General features: G+C 44.8%; 2 protein-coding genes across 10 annotated transcripts in view; one reads left to right on the forward strand and one right to left on the reverse strand.

Annotated features, from left to right (window-relative positions):
• The window catches only part of EXOSC7 (exosome component 7), a 36,021-nt gene extending 16,548 nt beyond the window's left edge, over positions 1-19,473 (reverse strand). Inside the window, exons 1-3 of one of the 2 annotated variants that reach the window (XM_009200997.2) lie at positions 19,352-19,473; positions 7,026-7,127; positions 6,622-6,716 (exon numbers count right to left, since the gene is read on the reverse strand). In XM_009200997.2, the coding sequence (XP_009199261.1) occupies positions 6,622-6,716; positions 7,026-7,127; positions 19,352-19,408 (254 nt within the window). In that variant the 5' untranslated portion in view covers positions 19,409-19,473. The remainder of the gene's footprint in view (positions 1-6,621; positions 6,717-7,025; positions 7,128-19,351) is intronic. The other variant, XM_003894560.3, reaches the window with a different exon arrangement.
• Positions 19,474-19,500: 27 nt separating this feature from the next.
• Positions 19,501-23,161, forward strand: part of ZDHHC3 (zinc finger DHHC-type palmitoyltransferase 3) — a 60,284-nt gene continuing 56,623 nt past the window's right edge. For all 8 annotated transcript variants that reach the window (XM_009200985.2, XM_009200987.2, XM_009200989.3 and 5 more), the window contains exon 1: positions 19,501-19,743. The gene's annotated coding sequence lies outside the window, so the exon portion shown is untranslated. The remainder of the gene's footprint in view (positions 19,744-23,161) is intronic.

Below are 23,161 nucleotides of genomic sequence, written 5' to 3' on the forward strand. Positions count from 1 at the left end.
GTAAGTAAACATTATAGTAATCATTTTACTGTAACAATAAAGGACTAGAAAGCTAAGAAGCCGGTGGTTTCAGCACAGACTCTGTAAAATCACATATTAAAGCCTTCTGACTCCTTGCCCATCTCGAAGGTACCCAGCCCTGCACCAGCTACCAGAGACCTAGAGACTACGTGAGGCGGACGCGGACCCAAAGCCAGCGGTTCCAGTGAGGGAGGGCAGTTTCACGATAGGGAGCAAACAGTGAGGTGGAAGGGGGAGGGAGGCGCAAGAATGTCAATTAGCGTTCAGGTTTAAAGGAGACCTCAAACGTGGGATGAGCAGAGCTGGTCAGGCCAGAGAGGCAGGAAGATTACAGGCAAAGCAAAACCTGTGTGAAGGCCCATGGCAGTGCCCACCCAATTTGTATAACACTAAAAAAAACTCACTTAGTTATATAGGTGGAAGAATTAATCTTAAAATAATCAGACTACGTCGTTACATAAAATTTTGCCTCTCTAATTATATACTCTTCCTTTACCACTGTGAGCCAGCAGAATCCCCTTTAAGTCCCCAAGAGAGATTTCATTACTGCCATAGCAACCTCGTTGTTCCCCGCCTTTGCTGGACTCTGGCATCGAGCCGAGAAAAGCAGCTTGTTTATGGTGAAATAATCAAGTCACTAGGGACCAAGTTTTTACTTTGCACAGCCAGCAAAACATAACCTGTTTCTAATTTAAACACTAAGCAATCAATATTAAGTCCCTGTTTTAAGTGCTTAAAAATACACCTACAGAGATTTCTGTGTACACAAATCCAGTCAGAGATGCTTATGCTCAAAATGTTTCTCTTTCCCTGAATGTAGTGGGCACATGCTCCTGGGCATGACTAATTTCTTTGGGATTAATGCACTAACTCTTCTACAGCCTTAGGGGACAATTTATAGAGCTTCCCAGGTCCAACTGTCTAAATTAATCTACCTATAAAACCATGCCCCTGGCCGGGCACGGTGGCTCACGCCTGTAATCCCAGCACTTTGGGAGGCCAAGGCGGGCAGATCACCTGAGGTCGGGGGTTTGAGACCAGCCTGACCAACATGGAGAAACCCTGTCTCTACTAATAATAGAAAAATTATCTGGGCGTGGTGGCGCATGCCTGTAATCCCAGCTACTTGAGAGGCTGAGGCACAAGAATCACTTGAACCTGAGGCGGAGGTTGCGGTAAGCTGAGATGGTGCCATTGCGCTCCAGCCTAGTCAACAAGATAAAATTCTGTCTCAAAAAACAACAACAACAACAAACCCATGCCCCATTGGTTTTTTTGGACACTGGGTTAAAGTGGAAATTTTTACCGATTTTTAAGTGGCTTAAAACACACACACACACACACACACACACACAGACACACACACCCCTATTCTTTCAGCGTAGCCAGCAGTCAGACAGAGAGGAAGGTTCAGAGACTCATGAGCCCATGGAACTCTCCTGTGTCTGGATGGTGCCACAGCTGTACAGTGACTCTGGAGAGGAGGCTGGGAAAACGGAAGGCAATTGTTCAGGGTGGGGGATGGGGTACAATGCTTTCAGTAACATAAGCCAGAGACCCCATATTCTGCTGATGGGTGAAGACAAAGGCTGGAGTAGAGAAATGAGGATTCCACTTAATTACTGGGCACTCACAGCCCAAGGACTCTTTCTGACAGAAATGTAGACCTGGAACAGGCCTTAGAGACCATCTCCAGAGGATAAAAACCCAAATGCCTATAGGAGTCAGCAAGGTTACTACATGTATCTGAACAAAGGGCCACTCTCTATAACTAATAAGAAAATCATTCTCTATAACCAATAGAGAATGATGGAGGCTGTGGCAAACTTTCCAGCCCTGACTTAAGGTCCACCTTAAAAAAAAAATCCCTATGTGAAACAAAAATCTCACAGGTGGGATCTGACCTGTGGGATGACACTGTGAGATCCCAGATGGTCTAACTCTCTCATTTTACAAGAAGGGAAACCTTACCTTTTTTTTGAATGTTTGGTATAAGCTAGACACCACTCTTAGTACTTTAGGTGTATTAACTCATTTAGTGTTCACAACAACCCTAGGAGGTATTGACTCCATTCTAGAAATAAGAAAACCGAGTCACAGAGAGGTTATGTAATTTGTCCAAGGCCACAAGATGACTGTGCCTGGTAAGCTAAAATTCTAACCCAGGCAGCCTGGCCCTTATCTGCTATGCTTCCCTGAACTCTCCTTGAATCTGTAATTTGGCAAGCTTGGTTTATAGTCTAACATTAGTCAGATTCACTTTCCTTGGTTTTACCTTTTGCCTCAAGGAAATGAATGTGTGCTCTGGTCTTGGGACTTATCACTAGACCACAAATGTTGGAGTCAAGGAATGTTGATCAAGGAAGCCCTGAATAAAAAGCTGTTCTGCTGTTAGAGAGACAGAGAAAGAAAACACAGGCTGGTAATTGTAGCCACCTGCTCATATGCCTCACAATCTACTCCTTCAGTGAGGGGTGTACACACTCAGTCTTCTGGGCATAAAACCAAATGCTTTCTGCATTTACCAAAACCAATTCTGACCCTTCATAAAGCATGACCAGTCCCTCTTCCAGAGTTGTGGGAAATTGTTTACTGAGCTGGATAAACTAATTAAGATCCCGGGAATGCTACCCCTCCCAGCCCTCCACCCCTTCTGACTCATCATCTCTACCCTCCTGCTTGGAACATCTCTGGTTTAACTGGGGTAGGCTGAGATCAAGGCCATGCCTACCTGGAAAGGGACTCTAGACACTGGGCCCGTTGTTGTTTGCCTGGCAATCAATCTGGCCTGCAAATCTATGAAGTCTTACAGCCAGGTGAGGCCAGGCCCATAGCAGAAAAAGTGATCTAGTGGGTATCTAGGCAGGGCTAACTCGGGCCTTACCCCTCCAGAAGTCATCTAGCCCCAGCACAGGCCCTAAGGCTGATTCCTCTGTGTGTACATGTGCTCACTTCTGAGCCTGCAGAAGCCTTCCTGTGAATGGGTACCAGACCAATAGTAAGTACATTCTGAGCTTTTCATCACAAGCCTTTGTTTGAAGTTTCTGCCAGAGTTATCTCATCAGCTTGGGAGACTTCGATCACAATTAACCTCAAAAGGCTTCTGCAGGTTGCCTCTCTGCTTTGTACCCACCCCCAGCCCTTCAGCCAGGAACAGTGTCCCCTTTAACAGCACTAAGCAGGCAAGGAACCCAGATATAGTGGTTCTACCCACCAATGCAGGCTTGAAGATTCTGGTTGAATTTTAGTGAAAAATACAACTGATCACATTGAAAAATATTTAAGATCCCAAAGGGAAGTGACAAGTGCAGAGCATCCTAAAACATTTATGAATGAAAAATGTTCTCCTAAACTCCCCTAGTTAAAAACCCAAGTCTCTCTAAGAGGCTAAACCACAGTCCTAAACCCATCAACACAATGGTCGGAGAACTGAGAAGCAACTTGATGGCTCACCGCCTAGTGGCAGCACAGGGTGACACACCAGCTCACTAAAATCTTACCTTCCTCTTGGGCTTTAGATAGAAACCACTTTTTCCTAAAGTTTCCAAGTTCTCATTTAAAATAGCCTACTCTCAACTACAATCAGTAAACCAAAGATATTAAAAGGTCAGATTTTGCTCCCAGTTTAGTGACAGTGCTGCCAGGCCTCTCTAGAGCAGGGCTCAGGGTCAGTGAAGCAGTCTTTCCAAAGGGCTATGAGGGCTATAGCAAAGATTGTTCATCATTCCCAAGAAACAGGGTAAATTATGGAGGTGGCGACAATGTCTTTCTTGGCTCCATGTATTATCATTCCAAGCAGACAAAACCAAGTGAAATGAGTTAGCAGAAAATCAATTAGTTTTCTGAGACCTCTCTACCCCTGGGAATTTAATTAAAACTGGAAGTTGCTGACAAGAAGTTAAATCAAACTAGACTCAGAGCAGCAGAAGAAACCCTCACCACCATCACCGCCGCCACTACCACTATCACCATCACCACCAATTTCTTTCCTTCCTCTGGGTAGCAACTATGTTTCAGCCTGTGGATAGGCAAATGCCTTGAGCTCTCCAGCAGAGGCCCTATGCCTGGAGTCCAGGTGGGAGTGGGCGTGTGGCACCCTTATTGCTCGGCACATCCACAGGTGTCCAGAAGCCATTCCTATTCACTGATTCAGAATAAAAGGACATGCTTGTTTATGCAATTAAAATAATTATGCTCCTTGAAGGCTCAAGTGAGATTCTGATACAGGTGGCAGCCATCAGTGCTTGGTAACCTCTCTCATCTCTGTAGGAAATGGGGTTTTGTGACTCTCTCATGGTGATTCTACTTGCTGGGCTGATTACATTAGCTGAGCCACTTACAGAAGCTAAAGTGTGCCACTTTGAGACTGTCCATCTTGAGAAATCAATTCAGGAGAACTACGTAGAAACTGGAGCTCTTGGGACTGTGGATTGAGACCCACGGAGGAGGAAAAGAGACCAGGAGGCAGCCACTCTAAGGCAAGAAAGACAGGCTACTTCTAGAAGCCAGATCTTGGGAAGAGGCAACTCAAAGGATCCTCTCACACTAGAGTCACTCTTCCTATACAGCTGGGACAAGAAAGGGATAAGAGCAGCAGGCTAACTTGGAGTCATATTTAGACACAGAGTCACAATGAAATGTATCCCCTATACCAAGCATCTGAGGGCAACACCCTCTCTTTGGTGTGGTTGGGCTGAATGTCTTTGGTCTGCTTAAAATGAATGAGGTAGAAGGTAATGAAGGAGATGAAAAAGAAAGCAAATTACAGTTCCTCATACGTTGTCTGCTCCTCAGTGACTGCTTACTGCATTGAATTAGGCAGATCAAGGCTACCAGAGGCATTCTGCTTCCTCCAAGAACAAAGGAAAAGATAAATTGGGGGCTTGAACAAGGTCACCATCATCCACAGTAACTTAGAGGATGTCCCAGTTCCATGGGACAACTCAAGCTGGTGAGAGAAGATGAGCAGAACCAGGAGAGATGACTTGGGGGACCAGAGCAGAGGACAGGAGTGGGCTGGAAAAAAAACTGACCAGAAAAATGAACATGGATAGTTCTTGGACTCCCCAAGAGCAGCCCTCCAAAGCTGACTTCTATAGGCTGCATGAAGTAAACCGAGCAAAGATTCACAGGTTGGACAGACCTGAGCTGGCACTTTTAGCTTTGTAACCCTGGGAAAGTCACTTACCCTCTCTGAACTCATTTGTCATTTCTCTTATAGGACTACTGTGAGAATCAGCTTCCGTGTATGGAAGTTCAGACTGGAAGACTGTAACTACCCTACAGAAGTGGGTTAACATTTGTGCAGAAAAGAGCTGCCGTTGCGGTCCAAGGCTGCTATTTTCAGAAGGGTCTGTTTGCAGGGTTGGCCCTTGGCTGCCATCTGGGAACCTGGCTCTCAGACTATTCCCAGTCAATAGTAAACTGATGGGGGTAGTCCATTGTGCCTATATTGTGCAAATAATATCATTTATGCTGAACATTTGCTTTCCTTTAGAAAACTTCATTATGTATTAAGCAGCGAGTGTCTATGTGACTAGCCCCCAGTAAAAATCTTGGGTGCTGAGTCTCTAATGGGCTTTCCTGGGCAGAAATGTCACAAATAAGTTACTGTATTTTCACTGCTATAATAAACCTTAGCTGTGAGTATCACTATATGCTAAGTCCAGCAAATCTCTGAATGTGGAGGTGGTCTCGGGGATCTTGATACAGGGTCAACATTATATACCTACACCCAGCATGAGCCCACAGAGATCCTTAACCACTTCAAGAAGGCCTGACTTCCAGAAGCAAAGTAACTGATAGAAGACGGGACCTGGCCAGCAACCCAATAAAAAGCCCCAACCCCTAGAACGTGGAGCTAATGATACTTATTGAACTTACTGACAAAATAAGGAAAAATAATACTTATTGAAAGCCCACTGGGAGTCTCAGTCACTGTGCTAAGTACTCACTCTATTCATTTCCTCTTTATTATCCTCATTTTTTAGATGAAGAAATTTGGCCACAGTGAGACTGAGTAACCAGCCTGAGATCACAAAGCTGGCCAGAGAAGGAAGTGACATTCTGGCCCAAGGCTGGCTGCAGACACTACAGAGCCCTCTCTCTTCTCAGTACCCATACTGCCTGCCTAGCTGCCACTTCCTCAACCTGTCAGGCTGCTTGGCTGACCCTAGGCTTCATCTGTCAAGCAAATCATGAACAGTTTTCTGCAGAACTAGAATAGGAAGAGAAACAGTACATTTTAGACCAAGTGATCCTTACTGTGTATGATATTTTTCAAAGCACCATAACACAATCATTTCATTTGACCCTCATCACAATCATGCGCTAGGCTGCCTGGCAGATGTCCTCCTTTACTGGACAGGGAAAACAAGGCCAGCAATAGCCAGGTGGTTAAGACTAGGGCAGGACTCAAGCCAAGAGTCCTGACTATGTACCTGGCACATAGGAGGAGGTCAGCAAATGCCTGCTGGATGGCTGAATGATAAGTATAAAAGTGGGTTCAACAGGAAACTAGAGGTTCATTTTCTGAATCTTCATTTTTAAAATCATTTTTCTTTAGAATTTTTTCTTTAGAAATATCTGCATAGTACTGACCAGTCAACAAAGAACTCCAAGTAGCCTTCATTTGGTTTCTCCAGCTTCGGCGTCCCCATTTCTGCTTTCACGCCCACCAAGATGTCTGTGTGACCCTGCAGACACATGCAAGAAGGGTCCTCACTCAGAGTAGGCAGCCAGGCGCTCCACCACCTCCCTCCTCTTCTGGACATACACCCCTGGGGGACTCTTTTAGGAGCAGTGCTAAGACTTGGAAAGTGGTCTTTGGAGGAGGTGAGCAGTCTTTCAGATCCATATGGAGACACCCCCTCCCTGAGTTTGGCTTGGATCTTTGATTTCCCAAAGAGCAATCTGCATTCCAAAAGCCAGATGGCATCAGCAGCTCATTCCTTAGTGTCTACTCATTTCTCCACTTGGGCTTCAACCATGGTCACAGTACTCACCAGCTTGACCCTGGCGGACCCACTGGTGTTGGACACCACATCGGTTTCCACTTCAACACATCGGTAGTCCTCACAGCCACGGCCATCCACGCGGAGGTCTTCCTAGGTGTTAACAACCACAATCCTATAGCTGTCACCCCAGACCAATAATAGACTCCTAAACTGACTCACTCATTTTCCCCCTAGAGAAGATATATGCAGAATATCTTTTCCTCTTAGTGGATCATCTTAAATTCTGTCCTTGTAGCTAACAACATTACTATTTTACATATGAGGAAATAGAAACTCAGGAGTTGAGCGACTTGTCCAAGGTCCTACAGCTAGTGAAGACAAAGCTAGTTTTCCATGCCAGTTGTGTCTGATTGCAAAATCTACACTACATACCACTATACAGAATATGTACACAAAAACAAGATCTGAACAAGAGACAAAATAAGCCACCTCTCCCCAAATCTGCAATTCTTAAATTGCACCAAGTAGTGTATGTGTCAGAGCTACAGGGTACAATCATCTCAACTGAAGCCCTTCTACCCCTAAAATTCAACAAGATCTACTGTGTAAACAGTGAAAGACACCTAATCTTCTAAAGAGGCAGTCTCTAGAACAGGGTCAACAAACTAAGGGACCTTGTTTTTGTAGTTTTACTGGAACACAGCCATGTCCACTTGTTTAGGTATTGTCTATGATTGCTTCTGCACTACAAAAGCAGAGCTGAGTGGTTGGGCCGGAGATATGATCCGTAACGCCCCAAATATTTACTATCCAATCCTTTACAGGAAGTTTGCTGACTCTTTTGGCACAAGATGGTTTTCAGGGAGGTCTATGTTCCTTCTGCCCATTTATTTACTCCTTCAATTACTTATATCAGTACAACTCATTGGTATCTTTTATGCTATGGTTATAATCCACTACTATCATTAGTTATTTTGCTGCTCAAAGTGTTCCAAATTTGGCCACTGGGGGCTTCTTTGGGTTAGTTTTTGTGCTCTTTCAACATGCCGCCAACTTTTTGTGAGTAATTATATACTTTCCGCAACACAAGATATCTACCCTCTTGTGTTTTCTCTGTCCAGCCCTAGGGATCAAGCCTTTCTCCAAGAAGCCCTGGTTGCTTTTATTGGGGAATGGTACTGAAAACTAGGATCTAGGCTCTAAGTTCATTGCTGTTGGAATATTATTTCTTTCAGAACTTCTTAGCAGACAGAGCTAGAAAATACAGGTATGTATACTAACCACCCCCCCGCCACCCCCCCAAAATCTACGTGTAATTCTGTATCTATCTACGTATCTATTAAAAAGCCATAAGTTCATACTGATAGCTAATTCCAATCTAACATCACATGGTTCATTCTAGCCTTCCTCCTTTTCTTATTTGTAACTTATTTCTCAAAGAAGGAGAAACCCGGTTCTTATTATCTACCATGCATTTCTATATTTGTTCAATCTTAGCATACACATAGTTTCCAAACTTCTAATCCATACCCCTGTGAGAAACAAATTTACTAACAGCGCACAGCATTTGTATAAAGTTCTGTCTTTAGCCTCATAGTATTCAGCCAAAATACTGTTTTCCAGTTACTCGAGTTCTTTTCTTCCACATGCCCTTCAGTGTGGTTACATTATTCACTTGTAACACAGACTCATTTGTAACTTGTAACTTTTTTTTTAGACTATGGCTCTGTCACCCAGGCTGGAGTGCAGTATGGCAGGGCTCACTGCAACCTCCGCCACCTGCGTTCAAACGATTCTCCTGCCTTAGCCTCTGAAGTAGCTGGGATTACAGGCGCACCACCATGCCTGGCTATTTTTCATTTGCAAATTTTTGTATTCCATTTTGGGTTACCCTATATCCTGGTTACTTTTACTTACTTACTTTCTGGGTTTGTGAGCTATCACTATAGTTCTAAGAGACAAAACTCAGAAAAGAATGCTCAGAGAAATGTCACTCTCCTCTCCTCTGTATTATGCTATTTTCATGCCCCTTTCTTCCCATTCACCCCAGGTTTCTCTTTAGTTTCTGGTTTATCTTTCTTGTATTTTCTCTGCACAAATAAGCAAATACATGAATTTTTAAATATCCCCTTGTTTCTTATATGAAAGGTAGAATACTATAGATACTCTTACTTTTTTTTTTAACACTTAACTATATATATATATATGCAGGAAATCTTTCCACGTTGGCTCATGGAGCTCCTTCTCATTCTTTGTAAACATTTTTCAAAAGCAGTTTTTTTCAGAAAAAGAATCATTAGTTTAATCAGATTCTCCAAGGAGTTGATGCTTCCCAGAAACATAAAAAATAAAACAAAACACTGCTCTAAAGTATGTGGCTGACAGTTTATCTTTAAACAGTTTATCTTTAAACTGCCTGGCTAACTGCATATGTTACTGACTTTTTTGAGAAATTAAACAGAGAAAAGCAAAACACTGCAGCACCACACTTACCAATGATCACCCTCTGCCATACTTGCTTCAGGTCTTTCACCCGTGTAACTTTTCAATGACAGAAAATAAACATCACAAATCAGGTGGAAAGTCCCGTGCAGCCCATCCTTTCCCAGCACCTTTCCTCCCTAGAAGAAATCCCTATCTTGAGTCTGGAGATGGATTCAAAAAGCAACAGAATTTCAAGTCTAAGAGAGTGAGCCTTTGGGGTAGAACTCCAGAAGGTGATCCCTCTTCACCAGAGGACCCATAACTATGTAACTGTGTCTCTTCCCAACCTCACCCATAGAAACTGAAGCCTTTCTACCTCAATCTCTCATACTCCACCCCTCTCCACCCCCATGTGCCCCACTCCCCCACTAGGAAAGTGAAAACCCAGCCCAGAAACATTATTGACAAGAAGTTCTTCGTGGGGTGTAGATACAACATAAGTGTGAACAATCATTAGGAACATGACTCATGGTTCCAGGCCAGCTCCTGGCACTAACTAGCCACTTGACTTAGGACAAGCCCCTTCCCCCTCTGGATTAGTTTCCTCATTTGTAAAAGATGGAGATTAAATTAGTCTCAAAGTGATTCTCTAATTCTACAGATCTATAAATTAAAATGGCTGCAATTATTTGCAATAAATAATAGCAGCTGCTATTTACTGTGCATTTACTATATACCAGATAATGTGCAAGGAATACTGCACAGTTAATGAATTTAATCTTTTCAATAATCCTATAAGATAGTGTTATTCATTCCATTTTACAAATGAGAAAACTGAGGTTAAAAGATGTCAAATGAATGGCCCAAGTTCACACAGCCAGTAAGTAGCATTTAAGCCTCAAGTCAGAGCTCTTAACCACTATGCTACAGTCCACAGCATTCTAAAGGGTCTCTTCACTTTATAAAAGGACTCAGCGCAGACCTCCTTCATAGGATGAACTGGCTGGCCACAAGGTCACAGGATTTACTACTGCTGCTTCTTCCCTTCTTTTTTTTTTTTGAGACAGGATCTCACTCTATCACCTAGGCTGTAGTGCAGTGGCGATCACTGCAGTCTCAAATTCCTAGGCTCAAGCAATCCTTCTACCTCAGCCCCGTGAGTAGCTAGGACTACAGGCACATGTTACCATGCCCAGCTAATTTTTAATTTTTTTAATTTTTTTTTTTTTTGTAGAGATGGGGTCTTGCTATGTTGCCCAAGTTGGTCTCAAACTCCTGGCCTCAAGTGACCCTCCTGCCTTAGCCTCCCAAAGTGCTGGGATTACAGGCATGCGCCACCACATCTGGTCCAACTACTGCTTCTAACATATCACTTGCTCTGAAAGATTAGTCACACCTCTTTGTAGTGAAAATGTACTTGGCCCAGGATGGGGCTGGTGGGCTGTCAGAAAACTGAGCCTCATCAGACATTGCCTTTCCAGCCTTTAATTCACTCTCTGCCTCCTGGAGAAAGGCTCAGGTGATAAGTAAAAGATAAATGAAAAGCTACACATTTTCCTTTCCAAGCATGTATATATTTTTTTTCCATAGAAAAAAAGAATAGAAGGAAAACAAACCAAAAAACCAAACCAGTCCAGGAATCACTGTACCCAGGGCAACTTTTTTTTCAATCCAGTTTTCTTTATAAGAGGCTTAGGAAATTGTCCAAACCTGCCTGGCCTAGCTCAGAGCCTGGTGCCCTACCACAGTTTTTATTTATCTGCAGCAGTCAGGAGCAAAGGAATTAATCCATGTGTTAACATTTAAATAGGAGTTACCCTGAGGTAAAAGCTCCATTTTAAAACTCAAGAGATGCCAACAGCATGGAGTGGTGTCCCCTCCTTCTCAGCAGAGGAGACTGATGTGCCTCTAGATCAAGGGCTTCTGGATGCCAGGAAAGCTCTTGGTGACTTTCATAGATGTTACCCATGTGATCACAACAACCCTACCAGTAGGGTGTGGTGTGGTGGAAACAGTCACCTTCCAAATTATACTTAAATCTCTGCTATCACATGCCAGTTTTGCGACCTTGACCTCAATAGCTCTAAGCCTGTTTATTCACTAGAAAGTAGGGACAACCCCAACCTTACAGAGTTACAAGAGAACAGAAACGTCATAAAGCATTTAAGGGAGCCCTTCAGTATAACACATAGGAGTCTCCCCAAAGCAGTTCCCTTCCCCTGCTTCTGGGGGCATGCATTAACTCACTGCATCCTCAAAAACAACCCTGAGAGAGGTTACAGATAAGAATGGAGGCACCTAAGTTTCAATCTCCTGTTTGTGACAGAGTGGAAGGACATTTAAGCCCAGACCTGCTTTCCCTCACACCCAGGAAGCCCAGTCCTATTACTTCTTAATAGAAACTGACAAGTTGGCGCTACCAATCTGACACACCTGGAAGGATTTTAGACTCAAAGTGGTCCTCTGAGGTTATGTTAACCCCTCATTACTTTGCTTTGACTTGTCTAATACTCCAGATTCCTAGAGGAGAAGTGAGACTAAATTCCTTCCCCTACTAGAAGGTGACCCCCCGCTTAGGAAAGGGACCACATTTGGTCTAGCTTTGCAGGCTCAGGCCCACGACACAGCAGGCAAAACTAGGTGTTGATCCTTGTTTGACTTTCCAACCCTGTTGAGTAGCCAGGCATTCCTCTGAAAGGATATGGCTCCATAAGGCTGTACCCTGCAATGTCTGGGCATAAACCTTTCTGTGCCATGGGTCTGTAAACAGAAAGGGCAGAGAGCTAAAAATCAAGAGTCCTGGGGGCCGGCTCCAATTCTGTCATGCCCAGATTCAGCAACTGAATACTGACTGCTCAATCTCATAGTTGAAAACCAGGCTGAGGCCCTGATCTCCCTCTTCCATGCTATACCCCTAAACAATGCTTACAATGAAAGCAAGACCCACAGAAAAGAAATGGAAGCCATCAGCTGGGCTACAACTCCCTTCAACAGCCAAGAACATACAATAAAATGGCTTTCACAGGGTTCCAAGAGCCCTGTGGTAGGGTTAGTCAATTGCCATGGCCAGGTCCGAACCTATGAGGGCCGGTTTAATGTCCAGGTCATGGCCATAGCACTCAGTAGGCTGAATCTGGGAAAGCTTTATTGTGCCTACAGTCCTGTAAAGGCCAAGTAACAGTCACCATCCATCCCCAACAGCCAGGACCAGGGTATGTGCCTGAACCAAAGGCATATAATCCAAACAGTGACCAGCTCTTTTTGGCATGAAATACTAGCAGACCAAACTGATTCTCTCATTGGACTCTGATCTCTGATCTGAGAAACACTTGAGAGAAGAAAGGAGTTAAACAGCTGACAGGTCATGATATGGAGGAGCCCAGAGAGGCCACCCACACAAAAGTAAAGGTATTGGGCAGAGGCAGATTCTACAAAGAAGGGAAACTGGACAGCAAGTGGCTGCAGAGAAGGGATAAATCTTGGCAAAGAAAAGCAGAGGCGTCACTAGAGATAAAGACAGTCATACAGCCACACAGGCCATGAGATAATCCACGGAGCCCATGAGAGGTGGTACCTCAGAGCTGTCTGGGGACTTTCCAGCTCTTGCCACAGATCCCCCTTCTCTTTTCTCTCTCTCTTTTTTTTTTTAAGAGACAGAGTCTCCCTCTGTCACCCAGGCTGGGGTGACAGCTCCAACTCCTGGGCTCAAGTGATCCTCTGGCCTCAGCCTCCCAAGCAGCTAGGCCTACAGGCACACACCACCGCACACCTAATTTTTTTTTTTTTTTTTTTTTTGAGATAGGGTGTTGCTATGTTGCCCAGACTGGCCGCCAACTCCTGGCCTCAGGTGATCCTCCCAAAGAGCTGGGATTACAGGTGTGAGTCACTGCACCTGGCCTATCCCTTTTCTTGCGATAATTGAAAAATCCCGATTCCTTCAAATCAAAAGAGGTTAATTCTCAAGAGCCACAGGCTGAATCTTTAATGAGGTCACTATGAAGGTTGGGGATCTAGTGTGGATGGTTTAGGACAAAGTCACACTTCTGATGGAAAAACAAACTTGAAAGGGAGCTAACATTTTTTTCCGTGTTGACCACAGCCCAAGCGCTTGACATCTCTTATCTCAACATTCCTCACAACCCCATTCTACCTCCCGGTGCCTAAGTCCCCATTTACACAAGGGGAAGCAGGCTCAGTTATGCAGGTAAAATCACTTATTGTAAATGGTGAAGGTGCCTTCTCAGTCTGACTCCAAAGCCTCATTCAAAAAGAGGCAGGAAACCATATGACGTCAGCAAGAGAAAGCAGAGATTCCTATATCTCTGGTCAGTGGCTTGCCCATGGGCCAATGTCTGGTGGTTGCCCCCAAATTTCCGAACACTTTATGATAATGTCCATTCTCAGGCCCCAGCCCCAGAAAGTCTGATTCAGAATGTTGGGGTAAAGCCTCAGACTCTGTATTTTGTAGGTGAGTAAAATGCACTTCAAGGCTTCAGAATTCCTGGGCTAAGAGGGAGGTTAGCAATGGCTTCTCATGGATGAAGAAAACACACATCTAGCCAGTTAAGCCAGAAAAGAGGATAAATCCTAGATTCTAAAAATTCTGAAGTCTGCTCCAAGTTCTGCATAGTATGGACAGAGAAAATAATTTACAATACTAGTGAGACAAAAGCTATATAAAGAAATGCAATATAGGATTCTAAAGGAACTTACAATCAATGTGGGAAAAATGCAACCAAAACAACAATACAGCAGTATATGCCATATACTATTTAAGCTCTAGAAAAATTGAGGAGTGGGAGGTGTCAATTAGAACTTTCTCTTTCCCGCATCACACACCAGGGCCTATTGTGGGGAGGGGGGAAGGATAGCATTAGAAGATATACCTAATGTAAATGATGAGTTAATGTGTGCAGCACACCAACATGGCACATGTATACATATGTAACAAACCTCCACGTTGTGCACATGTACCCTAGAACTTTAAAAAAAAAAAAAAAAAGGCCGGGCGCGGTGGCTCACGCCTGTAATCCCAGCACTTTGGGAGGCCGAGGCGGGCGGATCACAAGGTCAGGAGATCGAGACCACGGTGAAACCCCGTCTCTACTAAAAATACAAAAAATTAGCCGGGCGCGGTGGCGGGCGCCTGTAGTCCCAGCTACTCAGGAGGCTGAGGCAGGAGAATGGCGTGAACCCGGGAGGGGGAGCTTGCAGTGAGCCGAGATCGCGCCACTGCACTCCAGCCTGGGCGACAGAGCGAGACTCCGTCTCAAAAAAAAAAAAAAAAAAAAAAGAACTTTCTCTTTCCCTTCCTGTTTCCCCACAAACTTTCAGAGAAAAGGAGAAAGAAAAGGAGGTAGAGGAAGCAAAGATTCTCTCCCGCCTTGATGTCTGGATCCCTGCTGAGGAAATGGAAGACAATGACTTTCACTGCAGCAGGAAGGTGGCCTCAGAGTCAAGTATGCGCTTTGCAATCAGACAGATCTGGATTTAAATCCCAGTGCCACCACTCAATTACTGTGTCACTTTGGACAAGTGACTCAACCCGCCCAAGCTCAGTTCCTCGTCTGTAGAGATACTTTACCTTCAGAACTGTTGTAAATATTCAATGAAATAAAAATTATAATATGTACCTAACAAGAATGAGATATAGCCTTCAAAGGCTGAAAGAGAACCTAACAGAAACCAATCAAATTATTTATCAAACTACTGATTTAATCAACCTTTTTGATTATCTGCTCTTCCCTGGGAGTGCGGATCTGTTCACCAGGTTGACTCAAATTGTATCACCTAGACTCCCTTTGCTGGCTTCTGGTTGGGTTTGTCCAATGGAAGATACCAGATCAGAGGGTGCCCCTCACCCCCAATCTAGGGGCCACATTTCTGATATTGCCTGCATCTATCCAAGACTATGACTTATGTTGGGCAGCCCTTCCTCCACAGTTCCAGCTATCACTGAAATGTGGTAATACTGTTTCCTCCCCTGGCCCCTTTAGACTAGGGGCAGTAGCCACTCCCAGCAGTTGTTTGTCTTGGGGCTCATCAACATCTCTTATTGGTTCCCTGAAACCCATCCATACTGCTCTAGAGTCCCATCATAAAAGTCTCCTGAACTATCTGAAGTGGGTTCCATTTTCTGCCAAAAACTAAAATGATCCATCCTCCCTTCTCACAAACTGACTTCTCCCAAGTATGACACATTCTCTAGTGGCCATGTTTGAGCCTAATTATTCTGTCCATCCTTTCCCTCAACCCCCAAAAAGAACTAGAGTTTCTTTCTCTTGGAAACATGAGTTCGGAACTGAACGAGAAGGAATGGTCTCTTTTACAGAGGAGCTGGGAAGGAACCACATTTTTTCTACCACTGGCCCAAGAAATAGAAAACTAATCTGCAGGGAGACAAAAACAAAGCAAAGAGGGGGAAAAAAAAAAAAAAAGCAGCAGAGATGAGCAAGGGAGAGCCTTGCTCATCCAAGTGCCCTTGGATTCCTGGAGAAACACTTGCAGACTTGTAATCCATACTATTTTTCTTGAGCCAGTGTGTTGGTTACCATTACTAGCAACTGAATCCTCAACACAACATCATGAGGTTAATTTCAACTGCTTCTAACTATCACCAAAACAAGATGAAATATTCCCTGAAATAGCAAAAGAACCAAAGGCTGAAGGGAAAGTGACATCAGAAGCTGAAACGGACCTTACTGGACCAAAGGTGAAAAGTAAAACACAAAATGACTAGGACTATACAAGCAACAGGAGTCCAGGCAGGCACTGCTTAAGGTGCACTGCTGGCACTCTATAACCAATGCAAGAAAAGTGTAGATTTCAGAACTGAATCAGTGGAGATTCATGGTAGGCTCATTCACCTGCATCCTGCCTTTATTTGAATGGTGTAAATTGTGTTTTACTCCTCTATAAATATGGCATATTTTTGGCCAACATTAATAAGCCCTTATGAAGACGTTGATTTGAAGCCCATTACTCTGCATGGCTCTGTGATACACAGAGTTGAGCATTTACCAACAACTGTGGCCAAGTATGTCCATGGTACTGGTGAGAGGGAGGCTTGATTTAAAAAACAAAAACACCATCCAACTAATTCCTCCTTTAAAGCTTACCTTACTCATTCAATGCTACTAAGAACCTACCAAGTGCCAGACACTGGCCATGCCTTAAGGGTCCCCCATACAGACAAGTCAACAGGCTATTCCTTCCAAGGTCCATGAGGAGGGAATGACTGAGCCTCTAAGACCTCTAGGATCGTGCTTCCGGCCACCTGTGCAAGCTGATCTTCCACCATTTCCCCCAGCCCACCCACTGGGCTCCACGTGTCCTCCACCTGAGGATTTACAGACTCACCATCCCTTCCTTCTGGAACACTCACACCTGCTTAATTCTCAGTCATGCTGAGAGCTCAGTTCACGTGCTATTTCCTTAGGGAAGACTCCTCTGACCTCCCAGTCTAGATCGTATCCCTGTTTTTTCCTTCATAGCACTAGTACAATTTTATATATAAACACTCAAGTACATTTACAATTTCTGCATCTTCCTTCTAGCATGAGAGCTATATAACAACAGGTTTCTTCCTAGCCCGAGTCTAGCTCAGTTCTGTGTTGACTGAATGAACACTGAGTCCTGAAGATACAGAGGAGGAATCCCTGACATGGATTTAGGGGAACAATTCCACCTACTTAGGGAAGCCTCCAGAGCATTACAAGTCCCTGGAATTCTTTTTATTTATTAAAAAAATATACATATTTCTTTAGAGATGGGCTCTCACTGTGTTGCCCAAGCTGGTCTCAAACTCCTAGGCTCAAGCGATCCTCCCATCTCAGCCTTCCAAAGTGCTGGGATTAGAGGCGTGAGCCACCATGCCGGGCCCCTGGTATACTTTAACTTCTTCAACCTCCACTAACTATACCACTTCCTTGGCATAGATCTTATTACCTTTGTCTTTATTTTATTCACTTTTACTCTCTGTTTGTCTCCCTCCTATCTTTCATTTATTTCACAACCATGTTTTAGCATCCCTACTGCTTCCCACATAACATGCCAGTGGCTAGATATATGTTGGTAAATAAAATTAATTAACTTTGCCCAAATTAGATCCTAGGCATCTCAAGGATCAGAACTGAGGCTTATAGTCTTTTCTTCCCCCATAGCACCCAGCAGATAACAGGTGTGTTATAAATATAAATGATTTTATTACTCATTATAAAGTAATAAAGGATTTATGACTATGGTGGGACTCTGCTGCTGGATAGCTAATGAACTGCCATGGAAATTAAGGATGCTGGGGAGAAATCTCTAACCTTGAAGTTACAGATATGTCCATGCCTTAGTGCCACTTTCAGAGATGAAATGTGAGAGAAAATACGACACATGACAGAGTCAGTACATCACGCTAAGCTGCGGTAACAAAGAAAGAAAACCAAAGGTTTTTAAATTTAGAGGAAAATGGTTATCCTTAATGTGTGCCTAAAAATCATACTTTGAGGATAAAAATCACCTGAACAAAGTGTATACAAAAACATAGCAGGGAAAGACAGATCTAATTGCTTTTGGGCATTTTTATGACCCCTCACACACAAATAACACATGTTACCGAGTAATACACACATATGTCCCACTATTGCTAATCCTGAATTATAACTAAAATATGCAACTGTGAGTTCTGACTTTATTATCCAGGCTTAATAAGCTAAATACTGGCATTTCTTCATATATAAAGGGCCCGGAAGATAACAGTAGGTCACGATTTTTATAAATGGAAATATCCTTAACTCACGTTGTGGAACTTTAATGATAGCTGGTTGCTTCAATCTGATGGCTATATCACGGGACCACTGATTTTGCAGTTGGTACTGACAGAAGAAAGGCATGAGGAAAAGAGGTAGGGGCTGTCGCCAGAACTCTGCCAAGGATGGGATGAAGAACTCTGATAGGAGGACCACACCGTGGGTTAACAAGTGGAGACAGAGCCAGAGGAGGATACGGGGTAGCTCGTTTCTAGGTCCCACATGTTTCAACCCTCGTTCTCGAGTGGTCAAAACCAGGGGTTTAACATAGAACACAGAGGACATAAGGTTACAGCTGCCTAGGGATCTTAGTTCTCCATTGGCAAAATGGAAACAGCACTTACGCTATCGGCTGCCTAGCCGCTTTTTAAAATTTATTTATTATTATTATTTTTTGAGACGGAGTCTCACTCTGTCGCCCAGGCTGGAGTGCAGTGGCGCGATCTCACTGCAACCTCCGCCTTCCGGGTTCAAGCGATTCTCTTGCCTCAGCCTCCAAAGTAGCTGGGACTACAGGAGCGTGCCACCACGCCCAGCTAATTTTTTTTTTTTTTTTTTTTTTTTTGTATTTTTAGCAGAGACGGGGTATCACCATGTTGGCCAGGACGGTCTCTTGACCTCGTGATCAGCCCGCCTCGGCCTCCCAAAATGCTGGGATTACAGGCGTCCTAGCCGCTTTTTAAAAACTATTCCCCCTTTATTTGTACCGCAATTTGTATTTACAAAGTGCGTTCACCTAGCATGCCCCTCCTAACCACGAGGTGAGGAAAAGCAGGCCAGAAGCCCAACTCCAAACTCCCATTTCCTCGAAGATAAAACTGAGGCTCGGACCAGTTATGTGCGCGAATGCCGAATGGATGGCCCTGGGGGCGATGCTCTCTCACTAAGAAAAGGCCTCTGGGACTGCCCAACGCTTCCTGACCGGGTTCGGAATCTTATAGACCCGCAAAACTGCAAATGCGCTAACAGTCCTAAAAACGTCCGCGTTGCCAGCTCTGAACTGCAAATGCCGGCAGCAGAGCCGTTTAATCACAAGGTAAACGGACAGTCGCCGCAGCTCGGCTGCCTCCTCCCTGGCAAACCTAGGGCAGGCCGCGACCCGCAGGGCCAGGCTGAACCCGGCGGCCGACCCAACGCCGCTGCTGTAGCTACCTGGACGCCGTGCACGATGTACACCTTCTCCGCCTCGCTCAGCGCCACGGACGCCATGCTGCCGAACAACCCCGCGAGCCGCACGTCATCTGCGCGCGTCGCCTCCTCTGGACCGCACCCCCACGTCCCACCCACCGCGTCAGCGCGTCATCAACCTGTGCGGCGGCCGCTCCTGCAGCCGCGGCCGCCGCCACTGCCGGGAGCTCGATGGGCTTCTCCTGCGCGCCGCCCGGTGTCTGGCCGAGTCCAGAGAGCCGCGGCGCCTCGTTCCAAGGAGCCATCGCCGTAGCCCGAGGCCGGGTCCCGGGTTGGGGACTGCAGGGGAAGGCAGCGGCGGCCGCGGCGGGAGCCCCACGGGGGTCTGGGACTGGGGAACTGCCTCCGGCTTCACGGTCAGTTGGGAAGGGAAACCGGAGTTGGGGTGAAGAAGCTGGGGTGAGGCGAGCCACACGGGCCGGGGGACTCCCAGTGGGAGAGGCGTGCGGCGTAGTTACTCAGAGCTGGAGTTGACTTAGGAGCTCGTGTGTGTGTGTGTGTGTGTGTGTGTGTGAGAGAGAGAGAGAGAGAGACCCCGACTAAGGAGGGGCGGACGTCGTGATTGGCCCGGGGGTGCTGTTTCCCCGCTCTTCTCTCCTCCATTTCTCTAGTCCCTAGGATGACTGAAGAGGAGAGGAGAGGCGATGCAGCCCTCTGTAGGTAGCTCTCGGTGGGAAGGGTCCGGGAGTGGGGGACACTAGTCCTAAGGCGTCCCCACCCCTCCACCCAGGAATATCTCTCGCTGGCTCGCTCACTCTCTATGACCAAACGCTGTCCCAGTACCTTGCTGGGACCTCTTGCCTCGGGTGCTTACCAGAGCGTTGTCCCACAGACAGGGGGGAGGAGGCGCTTGGTAACCGGCGCTGCCGAGGTGCGCAGTGCCCGGACGTCCCCGACGCTTCCTAGCGGGAACTGGAAACCCCGGCTTGATGGAAGCTGTGAGCAGTTGCCGGAAAAAAAGCCAGCCCCAACCCCTTGCTATGGCCGAGTGGGAGTATGGGTATTGGATACCTGGAGAGGATATCTGCAAGGTGAAGCTGGGGTCACCAAAGGAACTCATTAAGGCGGGGCGGACAAGTATGGTGCAAGTTTTAAAGGCGCCGTGTGGATAAATGGGAGAAAGTTAACCCAAATTAGTTGAAGCAAGGAAGGCAGGTTAAAGCAAGTCTGATGACTTTCCTGATGTTCCATTTTTGAGGACCCTCCCTGTTCTCAAAAGTGAAAGTAACCCTAATCAGCTTGATGAACCAAAAAAAAAAAAAAGTTGGTATTATCAGATAATGGCTTCAAATACAGTTTCAGATAACCATTGGGAGCCTACTATAGACAGGCTTTGTGCTACCTCTAGAACACAAGACAAGTAAAACACACTATGCCGGGAGAAGTTCCCTGGGCAGATGAAGGCTCCGGGGCCAACATAACCACAGATCATGGTGATTAGAGCTATGATGGTGGCATCAGTGAGCACAGTGGGATTGGGAGGTCGTCTGATAAGGTTATAGAGAGGAAGTGCTTGCTAACATTCTTAAGCATTAAACTGCTGAGCTCCAAAATTGATGATCAGTTCTTCATAGACTGGACATTAGATGTTTCGTATGTCTGTACATAATTCTCTACAGGGGCACCTAAAAGGAAGACAGTTTGCAGGATTGGACTTTGCCTTCCAGGGAACTGAAAGAGGTGAAGCCGGAAGGATTTCCTCCCTAATGAAGGCACAGGTGCCCCACCTGTTGTGGCACATAAGTGTGTTTGTGTGTGGTTGGACAGCTGGGTTCTGTGTGAGGAGCTGTGTGTGATAAGATAACATGAGATCGCTAATGTTATAAATGACATTTTCTAGATGTGCTAGAGATTGCTCAGAAAGGAGAGACGCTGGAAGTGGGATTTTAGAAGCTAGGATATCTGAGGAGACTAAGGATTTAAGAGGTGACAGCAAATGGACAGATCAGAAAGACACAGGAAGAAAAGCCTGAGTTCAGATACCATGGAGTCATCTTTATATAAAGATTTTCATATAGAACATGTATTTGAACTGCCCTCCCCTCACAATTGACAGGAATTCCATACTGGACAAGGGTCTGCAGTATTTGCTAAATAATGTTATGAATGATGTCTTATATATGAGGCTAAGTAGGTAAGAGAGATGTAAACAGTAGAATGTTCCTTTTTAAATTGTCTGCTAAAACAATGACAATCTTCACTAATCATCTGCTTAAATGCTGCCACAACATTTTTATCACCTTTGCTGTAACAGTGCATTGGACATCTTTAAAATCCATAAATTCAGAGTTATTTTTTAGTGTATTGAAGTAATTCAAAGAACATATGATAACCCAAAAAAATCAAGAAGTCAAGGATGACACAGTATTAAACCATCTTGTTTTTCCATCACTATTAGATTGGTTTATTGAATGAATAAATGAATTGGGGCATACTATTCTGTAGGTTTGTGTATTCTAAAACCTTATACTCTAATTTTCAACACTAATTTACATAGTACTTATTGTAAGCCAAGCATTGTTCTAAGCACTTTATAAAGATTAACCAGGCTAGGTGCAGTGGCTCACACCTGTAATCCCAGCATTTTGGGAGGCCGAGGTGGGTGGATCACCTGAGATTGGAAGTTTGAGACCAGCTTGACCAACATGGAGAAACCTTATCTCTACTAAAAATACAAAATTAGCCAGGCATGGTGGTGCATGCCTGTAATCCGAGCTACTCGGGAGCCTGAGGCAGGAGAATCGCCTGAACGCAGGAGGCAGAGGTTTTAGTGAGCCGAGATCATGCCATTGCACTCCAGCCTGGGCAACAAGAGCAAAACCCCGTCTCAAAAAAAAAAAAAAAAAAAAAAAATTATTCGGTCCTTGCAACATCCTTATGATGCAAGTATTTTTATCCCTATTTTACAGATTGGGAAATGAGGCACAGAGAGGTTAAATGCCTTAACCAGGGTCACAGGTTACATCATTGGTAAATGGCAGAACCAGGACTTGAGACCAGGCAGTCTAGCTCTCCTGCCCACACTCCTAACCATCACCTTACACAACCTCCCCCCAAGTTTTATTACATTCACCAGAGTATTTGGTGAAGGAAGTCCCAATTTTGTTATGGCATTGGTAACTGTCCCATGAACTATATAGTTAATCTTAATTCCAAAAGCAAGAAGTCTGTTCAAGCATAAACTCATATCTCTTGAATCATTTTTCTAGAGGAACGTGGAATGTGGTGCTGATGGGACTTTGCTGTGTCTGTTGCAGCCCAATATTTTAAACAAGGCAAAAGGTTATATATGAGCAGAATAGAGTTTAACTCCAGATAGCTAAGGAGAGAGCCCTCAATGGCAAAGAAGTCTGATAGATCTGATACTAGGGTTGAGTAGCATGCATGGAGACCCAGATTCCAACCGTATGCCATACTCAGGATATCTAGAAACTCTTCAGTCAGTCAGTGTTTGCATGCCTGTGAGTCCCTAGTGTTCTTATGGGCATAAAGAGATAAGAAACTCAAAACACAGCACCTGCCTAAAAATAGTTTAGAGTTTATTATAGTGGGGGAGCCCAGGACCTTGAACTACTGCATGAACAAGACAATAAAATAAAGTGCTCAAATTGAGACATGTGGCAATTAGAAGAGAGACCAGCCTATAATAAGGTGCTAATTGTGCGGGCCAGGTATCAGATACAAAAGGTAAGAGCTGCTGCTAGCCACAAGCCAGCAGCAATAACATTACAGAGGTAGAGTAAATCTGTCCCACCCAGCCTTGGTTAATTAAAC

This window comes from Papio anubis, chromosome 2, assembly GCF_008728515.1.
Source record: "Papio anubis isolate 15944 chromosome 2, Panubis1.0, whole genome shotgun sequence".
Classification (NCBI taxonomy): domain Eukaryota; kingdom Metazoa; phylum Chordata; class Mammalia; order Primates; family Cercopithecidae; genus Papio; species Papio anubis.